The following is a 16,546-nucleotide window of genomic DNA, read 5'->3' on the forward strand; positions in this document are numbered from 1 at the left end:
TCTTCAAGAAACAATTGCAAAGGCTTACGTGCACTAAGCTGTCTTAGCATCACTTGCACATAACTACCAGAGCCACCAACATGGTAGTCACACTCTCGTCATGCCAAGATGGCTTCTTACAGGTGGACCAGGTCAATAAAATTACTTCTACTGTGACTTCAGTTTCCATGACCTGTCATTACCTTATCTGTCTTCCTAACTTATGCCATGCTTAGTTGATGTGACTTAGTGAATGACTTCTGACCCCTAATCCAAAACTTGCCAGGGCTATACATTGTACTCGCACTTGTCTTGCAAGATGATACTGTTATATGTTGACAGGTCCGCAACAGGAGAAGCATGGCAGGACGTCATGTTGTCATGTGTGTACAGCCCCAAAGTGCGCTGTGAACCCTTGTCAGATTCCGTTGACTCAGAGAAGTCGTGTGGAAGTGACTTTGCATATGCCTACTTCATCTCGTTTTATATGCTGTGTTCCTTCCTGGTAAGGACTTGCCTTTTGAGAAAAAGTTCTCTTTAGAAATTTGAGAAAGTGCCTATTTTGAATATAAAGGCTTTCATATTTTCAGTTGTGCTTGTCAGAAATATTTTGTGGTGGCTCATTCTAAAGGTTTGCATACCATTCCTGGCCGCAGCAGTAATTGAATCGTGTGGCATGTTATGTGTTCACCTTGTTAGATATATAGTACATTGAAATAAAGTTCCAAGCTGTTTATATTATTTTGGTTTTGGCATTAAGTATAAAATATAGACCAGTAAGCCATCTAATCTTGCCACACCTGAAATGGACTGTTAAAGATTAATTTTCTGTTTGCGACACTGACATTTACAAGCGGACAGAACTTTTTGGGTGTACATCAGCCAGACTTATGCCTTTCACATCAAAGCATAATGTGCCCTTTTTGTTCATCTGTTCATTTTCTGCTCAAATTGTTTGTTTAATGCATGCTGGGATCAACATACATGTACATGTAGTAAAAGTTATAATCTCACAATTTTGTCATTTGTACTGTAACCATTATTGACCTGCCCATACTTGTATATCAAAACATAACCATGGTAAATAACAAGACCATGTACCTGTAGTAGAAAATATGTAATTAATTAGCAATTGTTTTCTGTTATCAGATCATTAACCTCTTTGTGGCTGTCATCATGGACAACTTTGACTATCTCACCCGCGATTGGTCAATCCTCGGTCCACACCACCTAGATGAATTTGTAAGACATTGGTCAGAGTATGACCCCGAAGCAAAGTAAGTTTCGATTTCAGAAACCTTTTCTTACTTTCGTCAGATTTTTTTTTTAATAAATTAAGACTGATTACTTTATCTTTTTTCTAGTGGACAATAGAGTATTTTTGATGTTGAGCTATTAGATATATTTCATCGATTTAATAAAATTGATTTTCAACTCCTACAACACTTGTTGTTCATTTTCATCTTCAGGGGTAGAATCAAACATCTTGATGTGGTTACTTTACTACGTAAGATATCTCCACCTCTGGGATTTGGCAAACTGTGTCCGCACAGAGTCGCTTGTAAGGTAAGATTTAAAACTAAAAAGGGTTATAGCTGTTGTTGTTTCACCTATGGTGTGTAGCATTGGTATACCAGTTTATTTCTGGCAAATGTGGCTTGTACTACCTATTTGATTGTCTTTATGGCTTGGGTAATATATTGTACATTCAAGAACAGTTTGTAAAGAATTCAAAATATTAAAATAATAAGTACAAAATTATTAATAGTTTATTGCAGATATTGTCCCACTTGTGAAATTAATGTTGATTTTTTTTTTTTCTGGTAACTGCTGTGCATTTCATTCTGTAGGTAGCTTACCGTGTCCCTGCCCCCTCAATCACTTGCCAAATTAGGTATCTACATACAACATCTGCTGATCGTTTCAGATAACATGTCTGTCTTTCTTTGATATCTAAGATGTCTTCAACCTATTGAATGTGCTTTTGAACAGAGACTAGTGAGCATGAACATGCCCTTGAACAGTGACGGTACAGTGATGTTCAATGCAACACTGTTTGCTCTCGTGCGAACGTCACTGAAGATAAAAGTAGAAGGAAACATTGATCAGGCCAATGAGGAGTTACGAGCAGTCATCAAGAAGATCTGGAAGAGGACGAGTCCCAAACTTTTGGACCAAGTTGTGCCGCCTGCAGGTAAAGAATTAATTCTTTAATTTACAAGCTCACCAAGACAGTAGTCTTTAAAAGCTTTGCCGGTCATTTGTGGGAAGATCTTTGAGAAACTGGTGGATGGACGTACATTTCCCTGCCTGGTTACCTCCATCCATAATGCTGGACGATGTCGTATAAGTGAAATATTCTGGAGTACAGCTTTAAATACCAATCAGATAAATAAATTTAAAATCTTTCACCTTGAACAGCTGTTGAAGACCATATTGTGCACCAAGTGACTTTTTCCTTTGATATTTGTAATAATATTTAGATATAATATGGTGATAAAAAGTGCGTAAAACAATGTACTGTTTTTATGCCTGCTCCACACTGGTCCGTGTTGCCATAGATGAAACAGTCATTTTGATTGATTTGTGTTGCTACCATCAATCCATGTTCTGTTTCTAGGCGATGATGATGTCACTGTTGGAAAGTTCTATGCAACCTTCCTTATCCAGGACTATTTTCGTCGCTTTAAGAAAAGAAAAGAGCAGCAGGTCAAAATTTCCAAAGGCCAGGAACATACAAATGCATTACAGGTGAGAGATAGAGCTGTTACTAGTACATTCATATGAGCGATTCAGGGGAGTTTTTAAAGCTGTGTGATGTTTTTTTCCGTACCTAAATAATGTTTCTTTTATGCCCAGATTTGATTGACAAAGCCTTTAAACATAGTAATCTTTGAGTCAAATTAGCCTTGTTTCACTGAATACATCTGAGAAATTTTATCAGCTGGAATTTCCCAAGATGGGTTCATTGAGTGAAGAAGAGTGCTAATTCAACGTTTTACCATATTTTTATGCCCCATGAGAAATTTTTTTATTGAAATGATAGTGGCTATTATGGTAAATGACCTAAATTTTCACCTAAAAATTACATTTTTCAAGGGAATTAAATGTCATAAAATGTCACTTTTGGGGCTGAAACTTTTTCATTAGGATATGATACTACCTCAGAATACATTTCTAAGATCAGTAGAATTCTCAGAACTGGGTAAAATATCCAACTTACATGTAATCATGAGTGAAATTTTAGGTCATTTACTGTAGGTGCTAAGAACATGACGATTAGGTGTTAGATTATGTGTGTTTTGTGTTTGTCGTTTTTACCCCTTGTGCTGTGTAACCTTGACGTAGTATACCTCCTTGATGTTGTTCCCCAAATTTTATAGAACATTTCAGTGTTTTCCTGTTGTCTTTTATTTCGTGAAGTAAAACTTTGCCATGCTTTTCAGATTGTACAAAAGTTATTTTTAAGTATACAGATTAAATATAAAATTAAGTCTTTCTATCTTTGATTTTTTACAACAACAAAAAATTGGAATTCCTGGAATCATCCCACACATTGTACACAACTATCCTGTTCTCATCAATATACATCAAAAATAATTGTAAAAATTAACATAGAGGTGCATTTATATGAAACACTTGGCATTATTAACTAGTTGGCAAATTTTCTTCCCTTGTTATGTCATCGTTTTGTCTTTATGGTTTTTTATTAGTTAAATTAAATTTTTCTCTTTAATTTTGCCTGAGATAACCTTTTGTTGTTGTGTATCACCCACTTTTGTTTTTATTCAGGCTGGTCTTCGAGCAGTGCACGACCTTGGACCTGAAATACGCCGTGCTATATCTGGCAACTTAGATGAGGAGGATTTCCCTGAACGGGAGGTTGAGGAACCTATGCATAGGGTATTTATTGTCACTCCCCACTTGTTCTACCACCCTGTGTACTCAGTTATGCCCTGTCTGTTTGTCTATTTGATTTAAGCCCGTCCTCTGCACAAGCAAGGTATTTGTCACTGGGATTCCCCACCTCAGAATTGATTTTGAAATGGTATTGGTGTGTTTATTTGTTGGTGTATTTTTTTTTTTTTTATTGTTTAGTTAGAATGTTGTAAGTTTGTTGAATTACAATAATAAATGTTCTCACACTTGCATAGGACATGATGGACAACACTCATGGGTGCACTCTAGCTGTAGGAGAAAATGCTGTTATATATTTATCCATGTAATAGAAAAAGTTCTGTTTTTCAGGTCTGCACAGAGCTGTGTATTCAGAGACAGAGCAAAGTATTAAAATATTTACAGCTCCAAAGGGTCACAATGAAAAATATCTTACGCATTAACTTTTACTCTGCTTTCCCAAAAGAAACCAGTTAAATTAAAACCTTAATTTAAGGTCAGGTATTTCATTTTACCATAGTCTTATGACATGGAAATCAATTGCTTTGTTTTTTTCTTCAACTAGTGATTTTTATTTTTATTTTTTTTTATTTGCAGAGAAACCACAGTCTGTTTGGTACCGTAATGTCTGCTCTGACTGGCCACAAGACCACTTTGCCATTTGTTAACCGTACGCAGTCGCTTCACATCAATTCCACCTCTGGGCATCCAAAAATTTCACCCACCAATTCCCTCACCACGCCTAACACTAAGCTCTCACCCCAGAACTCTCTCAACGGCAAGGTATCCCCTGCCAACTCATCCAGTCACCTGAATGTTGAGTACCGCAATGCCATCAACCGTAGTCCCTTACTTGTTACTTCCCCTCATCAGAACTCACCTGTGACTTCAGGTGAAGAATCCAGATTACCTAGTCGAGCCAGGTGAGAATTGTTCATCGATTTTTTTTTCAAAGCGTATCTTTTGAATCTATTCAAATCGAATCTATTGTGTTTCATAGTATGTTTAACATGGGTCAATTCTTTGCTTTTGAAGTGCTAGTTTATTTGCAACATGCTACATTGCCATGGACCGTATCGGAGGCAAATCTATAATTGCCCAACCAAGTGTTATACCATGTTGTTCAGCAAACTTTTGCATTGTTACTCTATTGGGTGTCAGACAATTGTTGCAAATACATATTATATAAGTGATTTATAGCGTGGAGTTTCACCCTTGAACAAAACTCTGTAACCCTGTTTACAGCAGTACATATTCAGGACAAGATGGAGACCTAGTCGGGGATAGTGAAGAGCCCACCTCTGTTCCGGCTAGCAGCCCTAGTGAAGTTCGTGAGTCAGACTCCGAGACTATTCCTATGCGACCCCTGGGTGGGTCCACTGCAGCTCGCCCATTAGGGCTGGGGTCAGGTGGAAACGAAAACCCCATCTCCCGCCCGCCAGAGATGACTTGCAAGAAAGGCATTTATGTATACAGAGAGTAAGTATTATTTTTGACGTCTGGAAATGAAGTGGAGCCCTATTTACCAAAATTAGGTTCAGTATTACAGGTGTGCTCACACCTGAGGGAATCATTTCATCCACTCCATTACAGAACATTCATCTTCACACCTTGTCGGACTTAAAAATCATTTACAACCGATAAGTTTTGCAGCGGATAGTCTGAGATCCATGGCATCTACCTTTTAGTACCGTCTTGTCAGAGTAGCTCAGTACTGCTGGGTGCGTCAGTACATCATTAGATCATTTGACCCACATTTATGCAGCTAATTCCTTACTATCATGCAGTTGACCACTTTTAAAGCCATGGATTCTAGTTAACAAACAAAGTTTTTTCGAGAAATGTTAAATACCCCAGGCATTACACATTCCTCGAAGCCACCATGAGATGGACTTCAACTCACAGGGACTCCTTTGGTGAGAGGCATCTGCGTCATAGCGCCATGCTGGTGTGCTACCTCCCTGAGCCCTGAACCTGTTTAAGGCATCACTTCATATTTCTGGCGTTCGGTAAAAAAATGTTCATTTCATTGTGAATGTTGAATTCATTTAGTTTGTATTTTCATATTTGGTGGTGTAATAATACTTTCCTAAGGCATTAAAACTGTCCTTGTCCATAAAGTAGACAATAGCACAATAGTATACTGTATATATCTGTACTTGATTACCTACTTTCTGCATGCATACAGGTAACTATTCCTTTAACCCACTACAAGTTTACCCTTTTCTTGTGCGTGAGTTAAGTGTTTATTAATATTAACTATGGTTGTTTCTACTGGTGCTTAGTAGTTATGCTTACCACTGTCCCATTGTACAGTCTTCCACAGGAGGACAGCGATTACGAGCGGGAGCAGACTCCTCCCACCCCACCCCCTCGTAAGCTGGTTGGTCGTCGTGGTGCATCCTTCAAGCTAGGCTGCATTGGTAAACAGCAGAGCGATGAGAATCCCCTGATGAAGAAGATAGCGCAGCCGCTAAAACTGACACAGACTCAGGCCATGGCTGTTGCCGGGATGACCCCAGACGGTAGAGACAAATCACAAGAGGGCTACATAAATCGGACCCCACCTGCCTCACCAGGAATGATGAGGTCTTCCTACCTCACACCAGGTACCTGTAACACCTGCATGTTTCTTTCAGTCAACTAAATATCGTTCATGAGCAGTGCCTGTAGTCGTCCTGTGTTATACAAGAACAATAGTCCAGTACAATACTTGTTAATATCTTGCTGGACTGTCTATTGGAACAGTTTGTAAAGCTCAGTGCACTGGGGTTTTAATTTTTTTTTTTTTTTTTTTTTTCTTCAACCTTGATGTTTTTGACAATGCCAAGGTTATCATCATAATATTTGATTGGTGTTGAACACCATGTTGTACAAACAACTTCTTAAGTCATTGACTTCAATTTTTTTTTTTCCAGTAAAGGATGCAAATGTCAAAGTTTGGCTTTTAATCTAGGTATGCTGTAGGACTTGAAGTGCAGTACACAGCTGATTCTTGCAGATTCGATCTTCGTGCATTTCATTTTAAATTTTGAACCACAAGCTGATCTAATTACAAGGCTGACTTGGAGATAACCAACTAGGTTCCCATTTCATAACATTGTATTTTATACACATTAGGTCCACTGCTGTCCTCACTGTTTGGTCGCCGTAAAGGTGGGTAGGCTTGCTGCATGTAAGCAATATGATATGTGGAAAGTGCCTAGATATAGATTGGCTTGATAGACATCAGATGTTGGGTTGAGAAAGTTTTATTTATTTTCTTATTATTTTTCATTGACCGTGATTTTCATATCGAAAAGTGTGACAGGTTATGGCAATTATGAGGGATTTTTTTTCGGGTATTTTTATTTATTATATTTATTTATTTTATTATCTGATTTTCATTTAATATGAAGGAAGTAAAATAGTTATAATTTCAAAGAATTGTATTCGTTATTTACCTTTTTGTTTCCCTTTGTTGATGATTTGGTTTATATTCACACAACAGGGTTTATCATAGTTACTTCCAAGATTCTCAAGGTCAGGAGGGTATTTCTATCCACAAATTAGTAGAATTCTGGCTTAATGTCTGCCATATAGGGGGTTAATACATTGAAAAGTAGTTCAGAATATAGAGCTGTAGTTATTTGAAGTGTAGATGCGCAATGCATACGCTATTCACTAATCTAGTCAGGAGTGGTTTACTAAACTTGTTTGCTGACTTTGTGTGAGAAATGTTATCAGAAATATGTAAAGCCATGGTGAGTGCCTTATTTGATGAAGATACTTAAAAACTAAGGCATTTCTCCACGGTCACTTTATTTCAATTAATTCTGTTTAATAATCATCACTATGGTAAAAATATTTAAGATGTGCTGTGTTTTGGATCTGGTAGACTTACATGCTGTTTAAAGGATGCAAGAAAGTTGCTCATCGTTAGTTGTAGCTTGTAGTGTAGTTAAACTAAAATAATTATCCTGTTGTTGTTGACTATAGTTGGCATCTTTAGAATGGATGTCTGTCTAGGTATAGACTGAACAAAATGAAAAATTGCATTCTTGGTTGTCTTAAGATATAACACCTCTATTCAGTTGTGTCGGAAACAAAAGAGCTAAATCTAACACCTTTATTCAATTGTGTCAGAAGCAAAAAGGGCTAAATCTTTTGCCGTCTTCTGCATAAAATGTAAAACTGTAATTGAGCAAAGGTGTACGGCCAGGTACTGTCAGTTTTATACATGTGTGGCATTGCTGTATACATAAATAAAAAGGTTGCTTTATGGGTATGCTTTAATAATTTGCCATATTGTAAGAATGCATGCAATGTCTATACATATGTAAGTATTTACTTGCCAGCTGAATATAGAAGTAATATGCATTTTCATGAATATAAAGGCATCATATATGATTACATATGTGCATTTGTGTATTCTCAAACCAAAGCTTAGAATGCTTCTTCAGCTACTGTATGGTAGGCATAGTGGGTACAAGGTGTTGTTGCATTGGTTGTTAATTAAAAAACATTGTATAATTTTAATGATTGTAGATTTGAATATTGAAGGCTGTATTGTTTTAATAACTAAAAAAAATAATAACTTCTGTGCTTTAAAGCATGAAAGAAATGAATTGTCTGTTAAGTGCTTGCACATTTTTCAATTCTGTATCAAAAATGAGGACTAAAACAAAACGTATCTTTTAATTGTAATACCAAGTAAAGTAAAGGATGAATGGGTTAGAGTGGGTAGTGTAATGTGTGAATGCTTGCTAAGAGTGAGAAAAGTGATAAGAGGGGATGCTACAAATTTTAGAGTTCAGAGTTTCTAGTTCATATTGCCTCTGTTTAGTGGGGTCAGTCATGTAATTATGTACATGATATGGCTGAAATATTGCTGGTGTGACATAATCATTCATTCTAAAAATATGTGCTTGATCTTTATAAAAACTTTCTTGCTTTTAAATCTTCTAACAAAACTTACCGTCATACTTTTTTTTTTTCGCAATGTTGATGATATGGGTAATAATATTTTCTTGAGATGTGGGAGAAAGTATTCTCGCTGCGCATCACCTCGGTTTATTTACTTAAACTGTATTTGCATCTAAACAATCTGCCCCCTTTTACATATAATATTTCATATTTTCTAGTAATTTTTAAACCCTTGTATAATGTAACATTAAAAATGTCTGATGGGGGGAGGGGGATCTCTTATTTTATCAGCACACTTTCAATTCACACTTCTATGTATTTGCATTACATCAGTTTTCACAAAGGGATAAGCTTGTGACTGTTACATGCTCTAAAGCAGTCTGTCTTTTTGGCTGTGTTATTCTCTTTGATAGAGAACTTTTCAGACTCTTCCTCATTTGTTTTTTTTCCTTTTGTTTTTTTTTTTTTTAGAAATTAGACTTGTTTTAACTTGGAACAAGTTTCGAGAAAGCTTGTAATAAATCGTATACCAATGAAGATGTTTCTGCTAAATCTTGTGATCTGTAGATTGCTTGATGGTGATTTTTGTTTGTGATGCTATCTGCTTTACAGCTGAGATGCATCAGGTGTACTTTGTGACTAACTTTATAATATCGTGTTAGGTTTCCTCAGATGGATGAACAGGTGATACCTGCCCTATTTTACTTCCTCATCATCACATTATGGAACATACTGTAGCTCTTTTTCTGTTTTTGCCCCCTTCTTATATAGTATTAAAACACAACTCTAAGTTAAGTCTATCCAATACATTTTACCAGCTATTTACATTGAAGAAGATATTGTGCTCTGTAGTACTCATATTGAATGGACAGAATATATGTAGGCTTTAGGCATTGTTATTGGCTAATTGTACATTTTATTTCAGAAAATTGCTGCCTGGATGTAATTATAGTTGAGATTTTGTTTATTATGGCTTTGAGATTGGCTTAGTATTCATGCTGAAGGTGGTGGAGTTACCTATAGCTTTGTACAGGGTGTCCCAGAAGTCGCGCACCATCCAGGTTCAGGTTGAATGCTTGAGCTACAGAGTGGTGTGTTGCCCCATCTCTTCCAAACATAAAAACCAATTCAACTGTTTCTGGTGCTGTTAGTTTATTGGCCATAATTAACCTAGAAAGTGAGAAAAAAAATTTAGGATCAGTATTAAATCTGAAACACAGAAAGAAAATGAAAATCAGGATGGTGCACGACTTCTGGGACCCCCTGTATATAAAGTTGTTAGTTAACTTATTAAATTTTTGCCCTGCCCAGCTGGACATCCCGAGTAGTGTATATATAACACAATGCAGCCATTCAGGATAAAAAAAAATTTACAGTAGAAGTTCAGTATTTTGATGACATATAAAGAGAATCTCCAACAAGTATGCCTCAAATCAGCAAGAATATTTTGTCTTCTTTCTCTGCCTACACATACGCGTGCAGCAGTGCAGAGGAATTTAATTATGTGATATCAGTCATTCGTGCTCAGACCAAAGTACCAGACCAAAGCACAACATTTATACACAAGATCAAATATACTTTGATCACCACACAAAACAGGACATTGCAGAATGGCTTTACTGTCACAAGCTTGGATAGGGCTTCTAAATTGTTATCTATATACATTAAAACACAGCAGCAGTTGTCTTCAAACAGTTTTAGAACTTGTCCGTCAAGGAAAGACTGTGTGAAGTCCCAGCAGAAGCAGTCAGGAGTGTAGCACGTGCATGTATGTAAGCGTGCAATTGAAATTTTATGCGCCTACACATACTGACATTTCCAAGGCATGTTTGGCTACAGTCTGCATTCCTTATGAAGATTGTGAGGACTGGATTACCCTGATACAAAGGGGCCTGGCAGATGGATATTCGTCATTTTAATTGTTGTGGATGTGGATGTTAAGGACTCCTGATGTCCTGAGCTACATTTATTGGATAAATATATATATATATATATATATATATATATATATATTTATATATATATATATATATATATATATATATATATAGATAGATGTGGTGTCATGTTAGCATCAAAAAGCAATAAAGACATCACATGACCGTTTTATAATGGAATACATACACTTTCACTTGTTTTTGAAGACAAAATTTTGCAAACATCCAGTTGCTTAAGTGAAAATAGTATTTGAAAAGAGGTATGCTTGTAAATCAACCACTGAACAAAACTGTCACCTAGTGCAAAAAACATCTGTGTACATGAATTTTTCAAAGCACATAATCTGTTTCAATTTTTAATCTGTTCTAGGTCCAGATGAGTCAAAGCGCTTGAAGCGAGTGAGTGATAGTGGTGTTTACTATAAGACAGTAGATGAGGGGCGGTCGAGAGGTATGGCATCTGGCCCAGAGAGTAGCTCAACCCAACGCCCCATTCAGGCCAGTACTGGGCTACGAGGCAGTGCAGAGAGTTTAGTGGAAAGGGTAAGAATTGAAACAGAGAGTCAAAACATATTATGAACACAATCAAGCAGAAACAACCACATGATTGCCATTTACAACAGACCAAACAAGTAAGCATAGTTTTGTTATCATCTTCCAGGGCCTAGACACAGTCATGTCATCATCACCAGAGCCTAGACATAGCCTTGTTATCTTCATCTGAGCCTAGACTAGGCTTATTCTTGACTAAACTAATTTTTGTGATATCCTAGACACATTCTTGTCACCCCCTTTGTCAGAGCCTGGACACATTCTTGTCATCTTTGTCAGAGCCTGGACACATTCTTGTCATCTTTGTCAGAGCCTGGACACATTCTTGTCATCTTCATCAGAGCCTAGATACATTCTTGTCATCTTCATCAGAGCCTAGATACATTCTTGTCATCTTTATCAGAACCTATACAGTCTTGTCATCTTCATCAGAGCCTAGATACATTCTTGTCCTTATCAGAACCTAGACGCAGTCTTGTCCTTATCAGAGCCTAGACGCAGTCGTCATCTTCAGCAGAGCCTATACACGCTCTTGCTATCTTCACCAGAGTCTTTCTTGTCTTCCTTTCTTACATTATTGTCATCTTTGTCAGAGCCTAGACAGTTTATTGTCATCTTCATCCTGAACAGCCAAGACACATTCTTGAAATCTTCACCAAACCCTAGACACATTCTTGTCATCTCATCAGAGCAGACACATTTCACCAAAACCATTGTGTATTTTTCTGTTAAAATCTGGTATAATTTAAGTGTTGAATAGCTTTCATTATTTTCCCGCTACACATATATATGATGATGATCACAGCGCTTTTTCTTTTATTAATATAATACACTGTACACCAGACATATACTTCACTCAATCGGTGATGGTATTAACCCCATAATAATACTTATTTAGAATTCCTTGTTTGCCGGAAGGTGTCCCTGCATTTACTGAATAAAATGCGGTATGCATCCAGTGTTTAATGAGAAAAATGTTGTAAACTTCATACATGTGTGATTGCAGATATTGCGCATATTTAGAGTCTAAGGTATTATTTAGCATCGATTTCTAATGTTTTTCCACGAAAGGATTGTTATATCCTGGTTCAAATCTTCCCCTATCATCCTAAACTTCGCATATACTCTGATATATCTGTTTCCTTCTAACCTCTTTGGTTTGAGGTGTGGAAATTTTTGTACAGGTTTTAATGAAGTGATTTGATAAGTTCAAATGTTAGAAATATGTCTTTGAAAGCAATGAATATTTGTTTTCATCCAGTTGTGTTGCCTGTGATCTGGTTTCATATGTAAGGTGGCAAAAAGCAGATTTATTTTTGTTGATTAGTCCTTACCTCCACAACTCCCCCCCCCCCCCACCCACCTCCAAAACCCCCATACACCCACCGGACCCAACCCCTTTCCCACCTTCTCATTCCACTACTGCTAAAGAAAAGTCATCACCTATACATGTATATAGAAGTGTACTTGCACCATATAGCTTCCAGGTTCATATTTCAGTATTCTAGATATCTCCTAACAGCTCCTAACACTACTAACCCAGCCTTTGGTGGTTTACCAGGTGCTACAGCAGGAGGGCCTTAACAAATACGTGGATGCCCACTATCTCCAACAGGAAATAGCCGAGGCAACAGATATGACGCAGGCGGATTTGGATAGAGCCGCTCGACAAATCATGAAAAAGAAGACCTCAAATGTGAGCATACGACCCCCTTATTATGAACATTTAGGGGGCTATAGTGCCAATGAGATGAGAGACTACAACCAGTATTCTTCTGAGGGTGACATGCTACAGAAGCAAACTCATTATTCTGATGACCTTGATTTGACTACAGACGACCAAATGGTATACGTGACCACATTATAGCGGCACGCTATCGTTGGTCTGTGTTTAACTGGCCTTCCCTCACATCTAGTAGGAGTGTGCTATCTGGATGGTGGCTGTGGCATTCTATCAGCATGGATTGTTAAAACAACTTGTTGCTGTGTGAACAAACTAACCCTTGCTGGTTTGGCTGGTTGGCATATTGACCAACACTTGTGTTTTTATCTGCATGAAATTCTGACGGCTTGTTGATGAAAACGACTAACTTTTCACTGGATGGTACTGGCCGACTGCACCGCCATCAACTCATTTTTTTTCTAGTAACATAATTGTGTGTGTATGTTTGGGCGTCTGTGCAAATGTTGGTATATTTTTATCACAAATACATTTACTGTACATAGACTTCACACCTTTGTAAATAATTTAAAACCCATTAACTTCAATACCCATTGAGGATTTGTTAGATCTTTAACCTATAACCTGCCTGCTTACCAGCTATGTGTAAACCTGTGATATCAGTTACCTCTCTTTGTTACCTGATATGTCCACTAGGTGGCTGCATGTGGCCAGCTGGTTCTGGCTGTATTTATACAAAAGAACCAGAAACAGATGAGTATCTGAGCATTCAGTCTGTCTCCTTTTGCATGAGCCACTGGGCAATTTTTCACTTTAAAAAAGGCTTTTAGAGAAATACATGTAGCACATAATTGTGTGTAATTTGAAAAATTTTGCCTTTTGTCATATAAATCAATCTAAACTGGTTTTGTTTAAAACTAAATATTGTATACATTATAAACTATTTGTCATTAGTAGTAAAAAAAAAAGTTTTTTTATGGTTTTTTTTTTCGTTACACTTGTTCTTCTGTCTGTGAAGTTGCAGACATGGATTGGATTATAGGGGGTAGGTTAAGCTGGAAGAACAGGGTCTTGCATCTTATTAAACAAAGAGCATGTACCACAGCTCTGTTGATACATGTACATTGCTACATTAAGTAGAGACTTACAAGTAAACTTGAAATCAGTGACCACATTGTATAAGGATGAGAGAAAAAAAAATTTATATATTATATGTAGCAGCAATTAATATAACTGTTTAAATAGTAATTTAAAACATTCCCATGATTGTTTTTCTATTGTCTCTATATTACAGTTTGTATGTATGAGCAACATTTCTTTTCTATCCACTAGTGCCTGACTACCCTGTGAAACTTTCATGAAAAAAAAATCAAATAAATAAATTCAAAAAAATTGAGATCTTAATTAGAATATCTGATATCTGGCTGGTGTCATGAAATGAAACGTCAGCGTCAAACAAACATTTGACCACACCCCAAATTTTTACCTGCAAGTTTACATGTTGACAGATACATGTATTTCAGTATCAACCTCTATTTTCTTCTGTCCACAACAGTTTGTGAGATAAATTCCTTGAGACATAATGTTAAATTATATGAAATAGTGTCTTGCAAATGCTTGTAACGGTGTAATAACTGAAATGTACATGTATATCCTGCCTTATATGAACTGTAAGGACAATGAGTTTGTCACTAGAGTGGTCTTGTTGGCAGTCTTAATTCAGTTGTCTGGTTTCCTGACAGGCTTTTGGTTGCTATGCTCTCACCTTCTTATTCTTTATATGGAACTGATTCCACAAAAGCAGTTTTGGCTTCAGTCAAATACCTGAAGTAATATGAACGTTTGTTTTTGCACCTTAGGGGTTACCATCAGGAACATGTAGTGAGGGTCAAATGTACATGTATGTTCATGCAAATTCTTAATATTGTCTGGAGTCAAAACTTGCTTTGGGGATCAGCCCCTGTTACTAAGTTATTTTTTTCTGTCTGCATCTGACCATAGCTAGCTTTATACTACTATTAACCATAATTCCTATGCTACTAACTTTTGATACAATACATAACCGGTTATACTGAAACTCCTTGGAGAGCTTGTTGATGTTATTATTCCTTGAGTTATGGCTAGTAATTTGACCCTATCATTCATGTTTTTGGAGGACAGAGTATACAGTTGTCAACAAGGTCATCTCTGTTTTAATACACAAGATTTTCTATGAAACCATAAGTTGTCAAGTTTTCAACCGCTGCAGATTTATTTTGTAACCATTTACTCCTGCTAATTCTTATACCCTCCTCAGAGGGCAACAAATTCCTAAAAACTAGTTCATAAGTATTATCCAAATGCTCTGGTGGGGGTTGATTATTATATATGTTTTGTTGTTTTTTTTTTTTGTTTTGTTTTTTTTAGTTCATAGTAAGCAGTATGTAAAAGTTTAAGGAATCAAAAATAGTTTTGTTCTTATTCGTGCCATGCAACCATACAAGAAAAATTACAGAAACTCTAATTGTTCATTTATGATTGTCACAAGCTCTTCTTCCTTTGGGACTAATAGGGGGGGCCGTGGAGGTGAAGAATGACTGGGGGGCCAATTTGCCGATTTTGACGTCCCCTTTATCCACAGTGGGTGGTGTGGTCACCCTCCTGCTCCCAGCAGATGACATTGAAAGAAGGAAGACTTCAGCCTGAAACTGAGCAGTTGTAAGGAGAAACTCAGATCCAAGTGCCGTATAAGGAAAACGATGGGTGCCTCCTGTGTGTTTACAAGTTGATTTTGTCCAAAGCTTTTGTGTTGGACTTCCCATGAGAGTCCCAAAGTGAATGAAGCTTCATTAATTTTGTGATTTCCAGATGACCATGACCATTGATTTTCAAACCCACATTTAAGCAACCAATTTTATGTTTTTCATGAATCCACTAAAGAGTGCCCTACAGTTTGTCCATAACAGTGCCCCAGGGATAGTTTCAGACGAAGATTTAACTCGCAAGCTTGCTGTTAAGGGTTTTTCAAGGAATCTTGGAGTGGATTGTAGAGGCTGCTTATCTAGATACAACTGAAAAGTGTGGAATGACCTATTTGAGGTTGATTCAAGATTAGAGGGGAGCGTGGAGTTGATGGAAGTGAGGTTAGCATGATACATACTTTTAAGGAAATGGGAAAACAGCCACCTTCTGTGATTGCAAGCGTAAAAAAACACAATGCCAAAAACTTGAAGCAAACAGTTATCCATCAAGCCCTGAAGTTTTAGGCACATTATTGGTATTAATATCCAGTTTATTTGGCTGTTCCACAGGTAACAAGCATGCCACTTTCATGTCAAAATGACATACCCTTTTGATAACCTTTTGAAATCTCTTCAGTCTTCATTAACTTGGCTTTGGATTTGCCTCATTTAGATGTTACCAAGTTTTGCAGTTTTCATTGGGTTTATTTTAGTGTGCTGTACTGTATGCAGACAAAAAATATCATCCATGAAATAATTCTTGCCCCATCCACAAATTATCACATTTTCTTACATTTTCCGTGGAACGTTTTTCATGCCGTTATCTGTCAGGTCCTGTTTTATGATGAAACCAAATACCAAACTGACACTGCTTA

The 16,546-nt window shown here is 37.0% G+C and overlaps 1 protein-coding gene across 4 annotated transcripts in view; it reads left to right on the plus strand.

Moving 5' to 3' along the window:
- Positions 1–16,010, plus strand: part of LOC135469795 (muscle calcium channel subunit alpha-1-like) — a 79,066-nt gene extending 63,056 nt beyond the window's left edge. The window contains exons 34-46 of one of the 4 annotated variants that reach the window (XM_064748396.1): positions 322–484; positions 1,129–1,256; positions 1,449–1,545; positions 1,972–2,173; positions 2,600–2,730; positions 3,772–3,882; positions 4,474–4,799; positions 5,122–5,355; positions 6,193–6,485; positions 6,997–7,032; positions 11,089–11,261; positions 12,832–13,116; positions 15,503–16,010. In XM_064748396.1, the coding sequence (XP_064604466.1) occupies positions 322–484; positions 1,129–1,256; positions 1,449–1,545; positions 1,972–2,173; positions 2,600–2,730; positions 3,772–3,882; positions 4,474–4,799; positions 5,122–5,355; positions 6,193–6,485; positions 6,997–7,032; positions 11,089–11,261; positions 12,832–13,116; positions 15,503–15,520 (2,197 nt within the window). In that variant the 3' untranslated portion in view covers positions 15,521–16,010. Of the gene's footprint in view, positions 1–321; positions 485–1,128; positions 1,257–1,448; positions 1,546–1,971; positions 2,174–2,599; positions 2,731–3,771; positions 3,883–4,473; positions 4,800–5,121; positions 5,356–6,192; positions 6,486–6,996; positions 7,033–11,088; positions 11,262–12,831; positions 13,649–15,502 lie in introns of those variants that run through there. The other 3 variants (XM_064748398.1, XM_064748395.1, XM_064748397.1) reach the window with 3 other exon arrangements.
- Positions 16,011–16,546: the final 536 nt, after the last annotated feature.

Source organism: Liolophura sinensis, chromosome 7 (genome assembly GCF_032854445.1).
Source record: "Liolophura sinensis isolate JHLJ2023 chromosome 7, CUHK_Ljap_v2, whole genome shotgun sequence".
NCBI classification, from domain to species: domain Eukaryota; kingdom Metazoa; phylum Mollusca; class Polyplacophora; order Chitonida; family Chitonidae; genus Liolophura; species Liolophura sinensis.